We start from the raw sequence: 17985 nt of genomic DNA, 5'->3' as shown, positions 1-17985 counted from the left end.
GTTTTGCCCATAGTTACCATGCTGGGCAGGCAGGTTGGTGACTGCAGGGCTGGCTTTGTCGCACCGAAGACGCTGCTGCCCGTCCTCGGCTTGTGCGTTTCAAAGCCAGCAGCTGGATGGTTATTCCGCCATCGGTCGGCTTTTTAAGTTCCAAGGTGATAGTGGAACTGTGTTATCCCTTAGTCGCCTCTTACGACACCCACGGGAAGAGAGAGGGTGGCTATATTGTTACTGCTGTAGCCTGTGTGGCTACAGCAGTAACAAATATAGAAAGCTAGAACTAGTTACATAAAAAAAATGTTAAAGTAAATGACATAGTAGTAGAAAACCAATCAAACTTGAAAAAGAAAAACAATTTTTAAGTGATATCTTTATTTTCTTAAAATTAAAACAATATAAACTTAACCTAACCTACGGGGATATTGCAAAAAAACTGCTAATAATTATGCATTTTCAATATTAGTAAAAACAAGTGTTACCAACATAAAAAACCTAAGTTTTGTTTTCAATATTGGATATTGATTGTTAGATTTTGAATGTCCAAAGAAATGTAGAAAAATTCACGTTATGAAAAGAATTTTTATAAACTTACACTTGACACTTATAGTTTACAATAGAATTGATGTTATTTTTAGTGACAGAATAGACTAATAACAAAAACTAAATTATGAACTTAAATGAGTATTTCTTTGACAGATCTAAAGTTTATACACCAGTTAAAACTAGGGACAAGACTAAATTAAGTAATAACAATACAATATAAATATTACTGCTTAAAGGCGAAAAAAAGTCATGGTGGGATCATTCCCAAATGATGATGAAACAATTTTAATAAAGAAACTTTATTTTTATTTCATGAAATGATAAAATTCTGATGACGTTTTATTTTTTGATGATTGATTGATAAAATGTCAACACGAGGGAAAAGGTTTAATGATGGTAGAGCTTTATACTTCCACGAAACAACAGAAACTTTAATTTAACACCGAATTACTTGTTTTATATGTCTTGCGGAAATGCTTTATTGTATTATAAATAAATTTTAAAGTTTTCGTTTAATTGAGACGATTTGAAAACTCTCTTAGCCATACTCTCATAATGTTTATGAAATTCGGGCGTGTGTTATGTTTGATGCAGTCTTTTCATCGTATTTTTAACGCATTATATATTTATAACTACAAATGTTGGAGAATTTGGTAATGTAATATAATTAATATTATGCCCATGTTATAAAGAGAATTTTAAATCTGCTTAATTTCTAGTCCTCTGACGACCTTGTCCTTGACCTTCTTGATACTCGTGTTGTGCCCTCTTAGGAGGTTGCTGATCCTGGAACATAGAAAAGAGGAGTTTAATTCTTCTATAGATGCTAAGACGATATTCAAAACGACATTTTATTTTAAGGACGAATCTAGCGATTGGTTTTGTAGTGCCAGACAGCTAATCTACATTGTTCCGTTACCAATATAAATAACTAAAAGTAACGATGTTTACACAAGTACGTACGTAGCAGTTTAAGATCACAACTGTCATGTATGACGTATTCGTTATCTGTGGTGCGATGCATAGATCTGTGACAGCAGCCGGCGGTCGAAAAATCTAGACAAATTCTTTCTGACGCGTGAAACCGTTGCTGTTTAAATTCCATTAAGAAATGCTAATTGTTAACAAAGGTGCTTCAAGTATATTAGAATAGCTGCCCATAACGAGGGCTGGATCATCGTGCAATTGCAGACCCAGCTACGTCATACATTGTACTTCGTTTGTGCTGCTTGTCGTGAACATCGCTTATCACGTTATGTATGTGACTCCGCCACCGCTCAGGTGCAATTTCCATACATACATAATAAATCAAAATAAGTCACCGAAATGTAAGCGCATATTTTTTAAATGACTGCAATCAAGTTGAATAGTTTTTTTGATTGTTCGTTATTATCAGGAAAAGCTAAATTGATATATTCACGAAAAAAATATGGTGATATGATGTTCGCCGGGTTACCGAATTTGTAATATTGGCAATGTGCAACAAATCAAATGCTCCAAGATATTTACACTTGAAAGCAATACAATATGGTGCAACGCCTTTAGGCAGTAGAACAAACTGTGATGATCTTAAACTAGCCTGATAAGTTCAGAGCCAAAATTTTATAGTTATTGGATGATTTATTTTAAATCAAAATAGTCCTGTTTGTTATAAAACAACGAAAGAAACCGACTTCAATTTACATCGAATAGCAATAAAAAGAGAACATCATCTATGTAGGTAGTCGAAAAAATTGTCAATCAAATATAATATACTTAAAGAGTTCTTTTAAGTCTCGTAATAAGGTATTCTTTGATCATGTCTAACATTTTAATGTCGGGTAAAACTGACAATAATATTATATAAATATAGTAAAACGATAAATAAATGTGTGTAACATATTGTAGATAATAAATGATAAGGGTAGCTTGTACGTAGTCATCGTTTCTACAAAAGCCGGCTATCAAAGGCTATTCAATGAACTGGATGAATTTTGGGATGTAAGTACCTCAGGCGCGCATTCATTCTGCTAATGGCTTATGAAATCTATATTCTGCCTTCTGAATAGTCAAATGTTCGTTGTCGGGTTTGTATATAACACGGATGATAATATTATATTTCAAAATCGGATAAATCTTTTAAAATGTACAGCAAAGATTATTTTTTATTATTAAAAGTGAATCATTTACTAAATTTATGCAAAAAATTGTAACAATTCATTTTACTTACTATAAAAGTTAATTACAATAATACAAAGTAATTAAAACGCTAAATCAAACACATACGCTTACAATGTCAGGGAAACTAGTAACGTAGTAAGTGTACTTTATTATACAGCAAGGACAAATTTTATTAATATATTTAGAAAAAACAGGCAGTGGTTTCTTATCTATATACAAGATGTGGGTTTATCGATAGATAGCTCTCTCTGCTAAGCTACCGAGTTGCGGAGGACATTACGGTAATACACATGTAGGACATTGATTGACGAAGGGCACATCAGCGCCTGTCTGGCTCGTAATTTTAAGCAGCTGAACTGGGAAAGTATGCTCGTTTTTAATTGCTAACTGCTTGGTATTTAATTAATAATTTTATTATTGTATTTGTGATCACACTTGCGATGCTTATGGTTTTGCAAGCGTCTATAGGCTACGGTTATTGTTTACCATTAGGTGAGCCGTACGCTTGTTTGCGGACCTAGTTGTATTAAAAAAAATATCGTAAGTGAGTCAGCCAGAGCTCCGGAAAAGAGTAAGGGGGTAAGGTCAGCAGCGCGCTTGCAATGAGCCTAATGTCCGCGGGTGTAATCCGTTTAGCATCAGGCGGATCGTACACTTGTTTTCCATATTTAAAAAAGGATATTACACATGTTGTGAAAGACATATATTAGAAAAATAACCAATCTGTCTTACTTCTACTTCTTCTGGTGGTGGTGGTGTGGTAGTTGGTACATCACAATCCTCTGTAGGTGGCACGACACATCTCAAAGAACGTCTGTCGAAGACTAGCATAGCAGGGCAGCGTTGGAGACGAGGGTAACCACCCTGGCATTGCCAGTATCTGTTGCAGGATTTGCCAAGAGGAACGTTGCCGTTGGGATCTTCATTGCAAAGAGCTGGAATAAAAACAAACATTAATAATCAAGACGAGAAGTAGGCGTATTTTTTTTTTCAAATAACGACGTACGTGTAACGACATTAAGTATTTTAAGTTTTCGAATTATTGAAAAGATAAATATTTTAAGGTTTTTAGAAGAAAAATGTTACAAGGCATAATTTTGGACAATTTCATTCTTTGCTTTCTGACCATATAACAACAAGTAATATTAATAATACGTTATGTGAGATAGGTACTAACTTTTAAATATAAAATAGCTGGAAATAATTTAGCGGGATTTCTCGGAGGCATAACAATGACCATTGTTAATTCATCGTATTTCACCGCAAGCATTCTAATCGAACTTTTAAAGATGATACAACGTGAGTTGGTTTTTTTATTAAAAGCTGTTTAATACTGCTTGAATATTTTGTGATAATACCCATTTCAACGTTAATTTGGATTTTTTTTTTGTATTCTCCTTACGTAGGAGTATAAGTACATTTACTTAAGTTATTATATATTTGAGTAGGATAAGTTTCAAAAACTTTAAGAAATACACTTTGAATGTCAGGACTGAACGTAACTTTGAAACCCTTTTAAAAGAAGGATTTTGAGTTTCAAAGTTACGTTCGCGTTTTTAGCGAATAAAAGATGAATAATTGATGCCGGAAAGTTGTTTAAAAGAATTCATAATGGACTTCCTTAACAATTAGCCTTTATTTACAACATCTGTAACTGCTTTATATAAGACTGTAAATCACTGACCGTAAGGCACTACCCGCTTTACTGCTCACAGTAATTAGGGCGAAAGTCCGCAGACAAATGCCTTGAAGAGCATCGATTATGAAAATTGTCGATGAATCAAGTTTGACCCTACATCAAAGATCATTATTATAATGGACTTACATTGGAATTTAGAAAATATGTTTTTACCCTGAACTTTGGGGAATAAGCGTTATATTCGGGAACCCGGGTCATGTAACGAATTTTCTTTGGAACAAGAGATCCTAAAGCTATTTTTCTCTTGGGATTTTTGTTATTAATGGTACACCTACGTATATAAACGTATCACGATATTGCTATTAACTACTTTTATATACAATTGTGATACAATATTAAAAGTAACTACAAAACATATACGATTTTTATACTTTTTCCATTAAGAGCATTCTGACTATAAACTTGATTTTAAAGTTGTTTTTGATATTAAAACATTTGATGAGTAGTAAAATCTATTAATAGATACGATATTTCGTTTATTATCATAAAATGGCGCACTATATATTTTGCACGCAAGACATTTAGATTCTATTGTTTTAAAGGCAAAAATTTCGTTTGATGTTATCAACGTTGAAAGATATTTTAATTTTAAAGCATCAAGCGACTGATTTTTTTCTAAATAAACTCGTGGTATAAGACAGCAAAAATCTCATTATTATGTTTTAAGGCCTTGTCAGTTTTGTTTGATCGATTTTGTTGAATCAGACAGGATGGCTTTGTAAATAACACGCAGTGCACTCTAGCCCAAATTAAGTACTATAATATTTTAATACAATATTTTATTAATTTTCGTGTTTGCTCAATGCTATAACTTTCCATTATATTGTACAATAACAATTACTGTATCCTTTATATTGGAAAGTTACAAGCTGTGAAAATTAGTTGTTAAAAAAATTTATTCATACACATATCTATCTATATATACCTAGTTAGCTACTTGTATATAAAAATGAATTTCCGAAATGATGTAATACTTTAGAATGAGAGTATCAAATTTGATAAATTTATTTTTATTGTGTTTGTCAAGACAAGAATTGCGTAAAAGAAAAAGAAAAAGAAAAACGATATTTTGTACATATAAAGCTCACCCGGTCATCTAGTACATATTATATAAAGCATTACCTCAAAAAATCAACTTACGATGTTTCTGACAGCCGTCTACATTCTCGGGCCAGTCGCACGAGTGAGCGTTCTCATTGTACAGCAAACCACCGATGCAAAGCTGTTCTGTTGCGGTACCATTCCAGCAGGTCCAGTATCTGGTGCACGAGGTCTCATGGCCGAAGATTCCATATAGCCAGTCGCAATGCTCCGTACCGATTGGGGGATCTGATTGAAGAAATGGAATGAGTGTTATTTATACGCTCAACATACCCCAGTACTACAGTTAACCGGTCGCTGAGAACACTTTTTAGTGAAAAGATGATAGTACATAGAAGCAATCTGGTTTAATTGGTTTGTTGAAATCGCAAAGCCGTAGTATTCTCAAAAATTGGTAGGCTGAGATAAGAATAATAAAAACAATTGCTAGGTTCAACGTAGTACAGTACTTCTGTTTGTTTCTTAAGTTGCATCGGTATATTTTCAATAAAAATTGTAACAAATTCGTAAGTAAATAACACTATGCACTAGTCTCAGATTATAGTTACTATCGTAATTATTGATTGATAGCGAAATTTTTAGTTAGTTAAATGGATAATGGATTACTAGAAAACTTACTTATTTGTACTTTAGGGTATTCGCAGTAATTCGATCTCCAGGGATAGTCGCAACCTTCAGTAACTCCACGATGTTTTCCAGCGAACACGAGTCCGTTGGGACAGTCGTACTGCACCGCCTGTCCACTCTCACATTGCCAGTACTTGTCGCAGTATTTGTCGTCGGCTACCACGCGTGACTTGATCTTGCATGGATCATCAACTTGAGCACAGGAAACGATTGTTAAACTCGCTACGATAACTGTAAAAAAAAGAAAATTAATTTTAGTATTTTTAATAGGATAAGAATATTACATGAACTTGAACATCTAAATATGTTGCTAAGTGCATAACTCGAAAACAGTAGGACCGATTCGGCTATTTTTTTTTTTTACAAATACTAATATTTTGTAGAAGGTTTTTAAGAAATAAAAAAATTAGCAAAATTTCTAAGAAAATTGTTAAAATTAAGAGAACATTATTTAAACTTCAGTCTCCAAACTTATTGTGATAGAACGAAGTCTGTTGGGTCAAATAGTTAAAAATTATGTAGAATACAAAATTGGATGCGTTGAAGCCGTCACTCTCAAATAATTGTCTGCACTTTTAAGCATAGAAGTCCGTGGACTTATTGAACTTATGGACCTCTGCGTCTACGAAGTTTTTTAATCCATATATGTATATAGTAAGAAGAAGCCAGATTAGTTTCAAATGTTAGGTACTAAGTTTATTCTAATTTTGTTTTACATGCGATATGAAAGTACTTGGCGTAGTCTAGAGTCTTTTCTAAACATTAGCCTTCATGATTTCAGTTTTATACTTATTGAATATATTGGCGTACTTTAAATATGTAATGGAGTAAAAGTTCGGTGTAGGTGTTTGTATTTAAAAAATTATACTTTCTATCCTGGGTATCTGCGTGGGTATCACAGCGTCTCGTAAAGCATATAATATCATCCAACCAACTTGTTATTATAAATTTCGCACAATAGGCGCTTTAAGGACTTATTTTCTAACATTTCTTAGTAGAGCATAACCGATGAATCTTCAATACTCCTCCAACAAAAGGGGAAATCATTGCCATCAGTGGGATTTTTAGACATTTTTTCAGTTCAAATTATTTAATTTATTATAAATTACGTTTTTATTTATAGAATATTGATTTTTAATTAAAAATTCATTCCAGTGTAAAAATAATATATTGTGACAAAATTTGATGATGACAAAGGCGATCTGATAATCAATTAACGGCTTGTCACCGGCTTATGTATAATTAAAATGCAACATGTTTAGACATTGACGTCGACAATTATGATGAGACATGATATATATGTAATTTTCGTGTTTCGGCATAAGACGGGAAAATGAACAAACCAATACTTCCTAGGTAACAACAAAAGTATGATTTAACACTTAGTACTATACGTGTTTTAAACATACCGATAAATCGCGTATGTTCATAACACATAACATGTTGTTATGTGACGGGTGCGCCAGTGAAAGCTCTCCCGACTTATGCAACTCGTCTTGTGACATTGACGAGTGATTCGCATGTTATCTCATTCACATCGAATGATTCATGACGCATTGTATGATTTTTTAGACAGCTATTTGTTTTATCTGCGGGAGTTTCGTTTCTTAACTCTTGAAGAGTTTAAATATTACTTTGAAACTGATTTCAGAACGAAGTTAAATTCAAGTGTCTTTATTTTATTTTTTTCGTAATATCTTCTCCTTTTTTGAAATAATTTTAATAAGTTCGTTTTTTAAAAGATAAGCGTGTGTTCCAAACTCTAACATTTTAAAACTAAAGAAAAAAAATTTCATTTTTTTATTAAAAAAATTTTTCAAGTATTTAAACATTGTTCGAGATCATTTTATTACCTGATTTGCAAAATATTCCGTATTAATTTGCTAGATATTCCTATTACTCCGCACTTATAAATAAATCAACTAATTTAATTAAATAAATCTGGATTATTAAATATGTATTAAACGTAAAATGTATTTTCTTTTCTTTTCCTTATTCACTCGTCACTTATAAGTTATGTCGGTGTCTTATGAATATCAAATAGATAGTGGCTTCGGTTTCGTACGTTGAAATGAAAGAGACGTATTCACACGATCATTTAAAATGAAGTTTCTATGCGATTGCACCCAGACACCAGAATATAGCTTACTTGCTTTTTTAAAATAGATTTTTAAATTATATGGCTTCGAACTTAAGACATTCATTTTCTGGTTTATTCGTCTACTGGTTTAATTTATTTATTTTACTCTGTACATCATAAAAACGTTCAATTTTTTGTCATGTTAATAAAGCAAGTTTGGACACTCATAAAATTCCTTGACCTTTATAACCTTTATAAACTTACCTTTACATATAAAAACTTTTTTAATTAATGGTTATAAAAAAAAAACTTATCAGTAATACTTGATCGTAAAGTATAAGTCAGTATGTCAGCGTTTTCATAAGTATAGGTTTACGTATAAGTTAAAATGATCAATTACTTTTTGAACGATAAAAATTCATACGAGCCCTATATCTAATATATTGGGAGCGTTACGTGATAGGTCGAGGAACGGATTGGTACTTAGCCAATAAATTGCCTATGATTGAATGATGCTTTACGTAAGCCGATTACACGCACACATTGATTTAATGTAATGTTTTATATGGTTCCAGCTTATGAAGGAAATTGACATAACGATACTGCCATTATTATATTAAGGTTTTAATTCTGTTTGGTTTATGATGAAATATTTTAACGTTCACTGTATTGTCTGGTAGTAAGACTGACAATTAATTTTTAAATTTGTTGGTAAAGAATTTTTACCATTGTGTTAATTTGTGATAACAGAACAAATATATATATAAAATAAAAATATTCTTTAAAGGATTAGACCAAAAAGTAACCTCCTATACATTTGACGAAAACGCATATCATCATTAATATATGTAAAACAGCGAGTTAACATTGAATAACTAATGTTAAAAACTTATACGTTATTTATTAAAAAATGTTACGTTAAGATTATTTATAATCCGCATAACTTTTTACTGGGTGTACCGATTTTGATGATTTTTAATTTAATCGAAAGCCGATGCTTATCATGTGGTCACATTTAAATTTTATCGAGATCTGATTACAACTTTTGGAGTAATTTTTGATAATGCGTATTTACTTGACAATTTTTCGTCTACCTACGTTGTATTACTTGTCGATGTAATTGATGTCGGTTTTTTTTCGTTTGCAAACACAATTGTTTCAACGCATTTTGAAGAAACAGAAATAAGTTAGGATAAAGAAATTGTTTCACCATAACGGGATTAGTATACGGATGTTTTGTTAAATTATATTTTATTGAAATAGTATGAGAAAGAACAGAAGCCCTTGATACTCCGGGAAACTAACTTTAGAAAATAAGCTCGTAAGCTCGGCTTTAGGAAAAGGAATTTGTACTGTTTTTTTTTTATTCAAGTTAATCTGCTTTTTTGAATTGAATACACTTACCTAACAAAACTACGTCAAAAACGTCATTATTTTTTCTCAAGGTTTTGGGATTCTTCGTAAAAAATATATATTTTTTTTGTTGTATTCAAGGTACTAAATTTTTTTTAAATGAAACTTTACAAAATTTTGCTCATTACAAAATATTTTGTTCTATACAATAAAATGGTCTTTAAAAGAAATTAAGTCGCACGATTTTTTTTACTAATCAAATCTTGGTTCAATACAATACAACACATACTAAATAAAGTGCAAAGGCGGTCTTATCGCTGACAGTGATTTTTTACAGACAACCCGTCTATAAACGAAACATTTGTAACATATAACAGGCACACGGTGCAATTTAAAAAAATATACTATATATATGTGTTTTTGTTTTATTTTTTGTTTATAAGTATTTATTTACGTAAGTTTCTTGGAACACTGTTCCGTTTTGTTACCATATAAGGGCTTTAGTGATACAACACAGTTTTATATAAATAACTGTAGTCACTAACTTACAAATTCATATCTGAACCATATTATTTGTTCCAAATAAAAATATTTTTATTATTTATTATTTTATCATAACATCTTAGTTGAAAAATCACTCTTGACATCCAATCTTGCTTAGAAAGTAAATTATTTTTATTCTCAGAGAACAGTAATGTAACATCAGTCAGCTCGTGACACGGGTCACTTACGTGTCACGCTTGTGTCAGGACATATGAAGTCCCATGAGTCACTTGAAATCTTGACACGGGTCCCTCTTGTTCTGATTCGTAGGGCTTGAGTGTACCTAATACTAATTTTGAATTATAAATGACTTGTACATCACAACGTGCTATTGTATGTAAGAAAATATTTTATTACAAGATACCTACGGTCAAGTTGATGGTAACATTTTCCGATGTCTATGGATGCTTGCAATAACACAAGCACGTTACCGAGCCTACTTCAAGCGAACCCTGAGAAGCTTCAGCTACAGGTTCCTCACCACATGAATATAATAATCCTTGAGAGTAGTATTATTTGGCTGTGATTTTTCGCAAGATGAGGTATCTCTTCAGTAGGTGTACAAGATATTTCATACTTTTATCATCATCATCATCACTTCAGCCTATCGCAGTCCACTGCTGGACATAGGACTCCACAAGTTCGCACCAAAAATGGCGTGAACTCATGTGTGTTGCCTATAGTCACCACGTTGGGCAGGTGGGTTGGTGATCGCAGGGCTGGCTTTGTCGCACCCAAGACGTTGCTGCCCATCTTTGCCCTGCGTATTTCAAAGCCAGCAGTAGGATGGTTATCCCGCCATCGGTCAGCTTTATAAGTCCCAAGGTGATAGTGGAACTGTGTTATCCCTTAGTCGCCTCTTACGACACCCATGGGAAGAGAGGGGGTGGCTATATTTCTAATAAAAATTTATAAAGAAATAAAATCTTATTTTATATGTGTAATCCTTTTCTTACGTAGAGAAAGAGGACTATGCTAAGCAATGGGATGTTACATACTCTAGTTAAATTTTATTTCAATAAATAAGTAATTCAATATAAAGAGCAATTTACGGAAATGGCGGTCACGGTCAAAATAAAGTAATTCAAGGTAAAAACACAACCTAATTTTAATGAAAATACAATTATTTCCCACACAAATACTACTTACTGGTATTAATAATAATTGTTATACTATTATTTTATATTATCTCTGTCCATAAATAAATATAGTAAATCGTTGCACTGGGGCTTGTGTAGCGAATTTAGGACGACACGTCTTGCAAGACTTTTTTATATACCTACTAGCTGACCCCGCAAACGTTGTTTTGCCATATATTTTATTAACCTTCTCAATCCCCCGCCCCCCTTATAACTTAGGGAATAAGAAATAGATGTTGGCCGATTCTCAGACCTACCCGATATGCACACAAAATTTCATGAGAATCGGTCAATCCGTTTCGGAGGAGCCTAACTACAAGCACCGCGACACGAGAATTATATATATTAGATTATGATTTAGCAAAAAACTAAAAGTTTTTTATAGATCTTCAACGAGATATTACGAAAATTACACCTAATTCTAAGAAGTGTTAATTATGAAATACGGTTACACATTATAAATAATACAGACAGGATTTCGCGTTGGAGTGTAAAAGTCGTGATTTCTCATAGTTTTTGTTTCGTGAGAGACGATTGTCGTGAGAGAAACCGCTCATCGATGCGATAACAATGTGATTAGCTTGGTTCAAGTTACTAGCGTAATTAAACTGGTAATTAATATGATTAATTATTAATCAGATGACGTAATGAGAGAAATCTATACTAATATTATGAAACTAAAGAGTTTGTTTGTTTGTATGCTTGAACGCGCTAATCTCAGAAGATAGTAGTCCGATTTGAAAAATTCTTTCAGTGTTAGATAGCCCATTTATCGAAGAAGGCTATAGGCTATATATCATCAACTTAAAATGAATAAGAGCGGAGCACCAATTTTTTTTCTTTTGAGAGCATCCGCCACGTGCGCTGCGTAAACAGTTAAAGTTTTGCAAGTTCAACGTAAACGAAATCACGGGCTAAAGGTAACGTTAGCGCAAAGTAATTATTCCACGCGGACGAAGTCGTGGGCAGAAGCTAGTATAAGCTAAACGATAATCTTTGCGATAACTTAGTTATTTAATTGATGTAACTTAATAGATCTGATTTGTTGGTATTTATGATTGAGTGAAGCCGCTTATTCGAATCACAGCGTAACGTTTTACAGTCCACAACTTTTTAATAAACAGCCAACGAATTTTCTTAATCTGTATAGATCATGTGATTAGCAAATTTAAAAACAAAATAAAAGAGGATGTTTAAATAAAAGAGTGAATTGTTTCAAATTTTTTTTTTCTCTATTTCGAAACAAACTCGTTATTGTCCAACTATCCTGCGTGACGTGCAAAAATTCCTATTTATTTTACCATTCAAGATACACAGATTATATACTGTAAAAATAAAACTTAAAAAAAAACAATCCTAGTAATAAATGTTCTTTTCGAATGTTCTAGTACAAAATGATATTATAGTAATGTGAATAAAAAAATTGACCAGAAAAATATCTTTGCGTTGTCACGCACTAATAATAACGTAGCACGTCTGTCACGAATGAGATGATGTGATTGCACGATAAACAATAAGTAACAGTGTAAACTATAAATCAAGATATAATAGATAATGTTGTAATAGAAAGATATATACTTACACGAAATGTCTTTATACACGATTATATTTCTGTTACACTTATCAATTTACTCATCAACGTTTATAGATCACTGTTCTCTAGATCATGTTATTTAAAGAGAAAGTTCCTTAAGAATATAAAATAAAATTAATGAGTTGAAATAATATAAAATTTCGTCTTTTGATCCACAACTAATCGCTTTAGTTGTAATCTACATATCTCAGTCATTTGTTTTTAATAAAAAAAATAAATAATAATGACCAAAGCTCTAACTGTTTAAAGGACAGAAAAATTTATTGTAGTAAATAAATCAATATTAAAAGATCTTAAGATTGCTTTAATTTGGCATATATGTACTTTTTTCTATTTTATAGTAAACGATAGGTATATTTTTAACAAAAAATTCAAAGCATAATGTTGAAAATGCCAGAGACTAAAATTATTAAGTGATAAATAGTTTAGTAAAGCAATTGATTTTAGCTTACATTACAAAATATAATGATGGGAGATAAATAAAACGCCGTTTCCTTCTTTTTCACGGTTTTTTAATCATATCAAAAAATAAAACGATAACGCAAGCTGAGCGGAAGATTTATTGTAAAGGCCTTACACGATTAATGGACGATATTATTGTTATTGAGAATCATAAATATGGAAGTGAAAGTGAAGTGCAAGAAATTCTTAAAAGACCATCAATTATATAATGACAAAAAGTTTGATTGAGGATGGGAGGAGACTATGTAGGATATAGATACGGTGTTGTAACTAGTGTAGATCGATCGGCTATTTTATTTGAAATAGAAATACCCTACGCATATCTACGTGTCTATGTGAAGGAATTCGTAAATAGTTTAAACATGGAATTTATAAAATAGAGAGAGTATAGAGCTAGCTATATATAGAGAGTAGATAGTACATAATACATATATACACGGTTGAATTGACTAAGCTCCTCCTTTTTTGAAGTCAGTAAAATAAAATAGAATGAAATATAAAAGACGACATCTACAGGGTGAGCGAATTGTCTACACTAAAAAGCAAAAATTATGCACTAAATTATAGGAAAATGTACGAATTCAACTTAAACGTTAAAAATATATTTCTGTTCAAGTAGATAAGGTACTAAGAAAAGAAGCAGTCACGGAGAGCAGCCTATCGCGCATATTAGCTGAAACTTTATACAGACAAAGATTTTGAATTTGCAATATATTCTTATATATTTTCATATATAGTTTCATCAGATCCAACAATATGTTTTTGTTATTTAAAAAAACGGAATGCGGAAAAAATAACATAAACGTTTTTACGGCAAATTTCCTCCAAAATTATTATTGGTATTTCGTATAATATTATTGGTATTTCGTATAATATTATTGGTATTTCGTATTTACATATTGGCAATATCGAACACGCAATCTTCAATGATTGAACAAACCGTGTTTAAATATTAAAGAAAAAAAAAGCTGGAATAATAATAATAATAACACTCTTTATTGTACACCATTAAACGAAACAATAAAAAAATAATAATAGCATAAAATGAAAGATGTACAAAGGCGGTCTTTTTGCTGAAAGAGCGATCTCTTCCAGACAATCTTTGGGTATAGGACACGAAACAGAAACTGCAGTTAGGAAGTAAACAAATAATTGATGTGCGAATTAGGATATTTAACCGACTTCCAAAAAAGGAGGTTTCTTTTGATGTATGTTGCTTCAGAACTTTTGACTGGGTGGACTAATTTCGACATTTTTTTTAATCGCAAGGTGGTGTGTGTCATTTGGTCCCATTTCAATTTATTTGAGATCTAACAACTACTTTTCGAGTTATATCTAATAGTACCTTTTTACTTGACTATTTTTTTTGTTGACCCACGTTGTATTATACCGCATAAATTTTTACTAGATGCACCAATTTTGATGATTCTTAATTTAATTGAAAGCTGATATTTATCATGTCGTCGTTTAAATTTCATCGAGATCTGATAACAACTTTTTGACTTATCTTTGATAACGCGTATTTACTTGACAATTTTTTCATCTACCTACGTTGTATTACTTACTTATGATACGATGTAATTGAAGTCGGTTTTTTTCGTTTGCCAGCAAACAAAATTATTTAATAATAGATTGTACATTGAGAACTTGGGAAAAAACTCGATAATACTTAAACTCGCTTTACATCGTGGCACTTCTAAAAGAGATCTAAAGAGATGTCAAAATTTTTGTTTTAAATATTATTATTAAAAAATAATTAAAGTATGTAATCAAAAACACACATATCTCTCCAAATTCATAACGTGTACATCTCGCGAAAGCATGTTGTGGACGTGCATTGATTCTATCATGGAAGATCGGTATAAAAAATCGGCACAATTAACGGACCTATAAAAACTCCGACGTGAGCAGAATACCTTATAATTTACATTATTAGCAGGTTTGCGCACTATAGTCATATGAACTGTCTTTACACAAAGGCCTGCTTTGACAAATGTTTGTTGTCACTAAGTATAAAAAAGGTTTATTATTTGTTTATATTAGGAGTCAAAAATTGAAGAACTATATGTTATTAATCATTTCAATTATCTAGGTTAAATGACCTCGTAACTATGTTTGATAAAAACTTTAATAGTGCCCCAAAAAAACTACATAAAACATACTCATTATATGAGTATATGAATGACGCAAGGGAGTGAATGTGTGCAAAGGCATTTGCAATATATTCAAATGAACACAACTACGCCTGGCTCGAGTAAATGAACTCTTGACAGGTAATTTGAGATAAAATACATGCTTTTGTCAGTTTAATACACTTGATATTTGCAATGCTTAGGTTAATGCGAAGAATGAATTCTGATTAAAAGTAAAATTAGATTTCGCTCTTCACGACCCCCGGTAGGATAAATTTGCCCTTTGTGGAAGGTTGGACAATGAACAACAAACAAACATTCAGACCGCTACAGACGTCTGTATGCTCAATAAAACTATTATCGTGAGAGGCGATCGAACTTATGACCACTGTTTCAACATCAACCCTCGTGTATTTGTAGTAAAGAATACCTATTTTCTAGCCCCTAAGTCACGGGCTTTCCTAGTTTAGACCAGGATTCCAATAAATTATACAATTAAAGATTTCTTATTATTCCTCTTATTGAGGTCGAAAGCGTTTTAAAATACATAAAAATAAATCCTTTAGCACAGTTAAAACAATAGTTTTTAATTCACTTTTAACTGTCGTAAACTTTAACGTAAGATTGCATATAAAGCTTTGTAAACATAGCACTAATTAAGCATTCTCTTCTTTACCAAGGTCCTGTTACTCCCACACTTTATTGTTCATGAACAAAGCTAGATAGTTTTGCAATGAAAACACGAGTATATTTCGTGGGCACGTAATTAGAAACGGTATAGTGGATGGGAATTGTGGAAACACTTGGACATTTCAATGGTGTGATAATGGAATCTTGTGAATGCAAGAACTGAGCTTCTTGTTGCGTCAGTTGATGATCATTAGTAATGAATGATGAAAAGAACTTACTTGTCAGGAAAATTTTTTCGTGACAGTTGCAATTTTATACTTATCTGGCTAAAGATAATTAGATTTTTTGAAATGTCTTTAAGTAAAGGGGTTGATTGTTTGTGTGACTAGTGTTTTGTAATTTTGTAGTTCATCGTTAATTCTTGTTTATAGTCTACATATAAATATAGAAACAAAATGATGAATCTATCGTTCTCTAATTCACTATGAGAAAAGTCATTGAATACTATTTTGAATTAGCATTTATTAGAAACATTTCCAATAAAATTAAATAGTTTTTGTAGCTTGCAACTTTGATAAGATTTTTATATATTAAATCGTAATAGGCGTGATGTGAAGAAATGATTATTTTAGTATCGCTTGTCGAAGTTATCGAGCCCTTGCAATAATTATGAAACTAAGTCGAAATTTTTTAATTTGTCTAATTTTATATTATACATAGATACCAAGGTGTTACCAAGAGACACCAAGGTATGTTGAGTAGCAGGACCTTGGTACACATATTACCTATTCTTGTTGAATTATCCATTGTGATTAGGGCACTATGAGATTGACACTTTCAGCCATGTTATAAAAAGGCCCAAAACAAAATAGAAAAAAAAACTTTTTTTTTTCTATTCGCATAATTATTGAATTCTTAATTCCTAATTACTCTTCAAACGGTGCGAAACCTGTACAGTTACCATAAAGCTTCATATTCTACAAATATCACTTTCTAATACAAAAATAAATGCAGGATGTTCGCAAAGAATGCGTTCATAAGCCGTAAAAACTACGTAAAAATATTATGCATTAGGTTGATTGCTTTTCTTAGTCAATTAATTCCTTGGAAATTCTTGTCTTAGAATATTCGAATGGAATAGGTATCGAACATTAAATATATGATTTTACTCTAAGTCTTACGCCTTGATCAGATCTAAATATATTACTGTAATTTTAGTCTCAAGCGCAAAAAAAAAAAAAACTAATACAAATAGATCACGTTTTTTTATTATGATAACAAACATTAACGTTTAATAACAATAACAAAGCGTTATATTTTTCTAAATATCACACAACTGTGCGGAAGTTATAAATTTTTAATAATTTTGCGCCTTAAAATTCAACCTTCTCGAAAATTTTTGCAATTTTTTTAGCACAAGGTTTATTCCGTACAAAATTCAAAGATATTGCTCTAGTTATCGAAATTTAAATAAAAAAATAAATTAATTACTTTTTACTTTTAAGAAATAATAAGATTCAATATTTTTTTTAATGAAAGTGAGTCAAATATTGCACATCACTAAATTATTTAAGAAAACTCAATGACCCTTCTCTTCAAGTTAATATTCTGCACTGTTGTTATGAGTTTCTGATATTAATAAATACAAAGATATTGGGGATTACCCCAACCTGTAGAATTGAACGATGAAGCCTCTTCGTTAAATATAATTTCTTTAATACCCCACGTTCTATTAGTGGTAAGCAAAATGTTTATACCCGGAAACAATATAGTAAGTGGTCACCGTTGCTTTCAATATGTCTTTGTCCCACGTGACTTAATCTTTTCAGGGTTATACATAAATTATGTCACGAAAATACTTATGGCCACTTAGAAATACTAGGAGACAAATATGTACCAAGATTAGGCTCTTGCAATATGAT

The 17985-nt window shown here is 31.6% G+C and overlaps 1 protein-coding gene across 1 annotated transcript; it reads right to left on the bottom strand.

Annotated features, from left to right (window-relative positions):
- Positions 1–355: 355 nt before the first annotated feature.
- On the bottom strand, positions 356–16870 carry LOC123662303 (protein obstructor-E-like). Its single transcript, XM_045597166.1, has 5 exons — positions 16849–16870; positions 6122–6361; positions 5543–5731; positions 3436–3638; positions 356–1329 (listed from the first exon to the last, which is right to left on the bottom strand). The coding sequence occupies exons 1-5, from the start codon at positions 16868–16870 to the stop codon at positions 1252–1254; spliced, it is 732 nt and encodes a 243-aa protein (XP_045453122.1). The 3' UTR covers positions 356–1251.
- Positions 16871–17985: the final 1115 nt, after the last annotated feature.

This window comes from Melitaea cinxia, chromosome 2 (genome assembly GCF_905220565.1).
Source record: "Melitaea cinxia chromosome 2, ilMelCinx1.1, whole genome shotgun sequence".
Lineage (NCBI taxonomy): Eukaryota > Metazoa > Arthropoda > Insecta > Lepidoptera > Nymphalidae > Melitaea > Melitaea cinxia.
Note: the sequence above shows the minus strand (reverse complement) of the source record. Positions and strands in the feature narration are given on the sequence as shown.

Bases quoted from the DNA above. Each gene is read 5' to 3' on its own strand.
- LOC123662303 (XM_045597166.1), bottom strand. From the start codon at position 16,870: ATGGATAATTCAACAAGAATAG. The intron at 6,362-16,848 runs GTAATATGTGTA...TTTTTTTTACAG, and splicing joins GGATAATTCAACAAGAATAG to TTATCGTAGCGAGTTTAACA. The intron at 1,330-3,435 runs GTAAGACAGATT...TCTATGTTCCAG, and splicing joins CACCACCAGAAGAAGTAGAA to GATCAGCAACCTCCTAAGAG.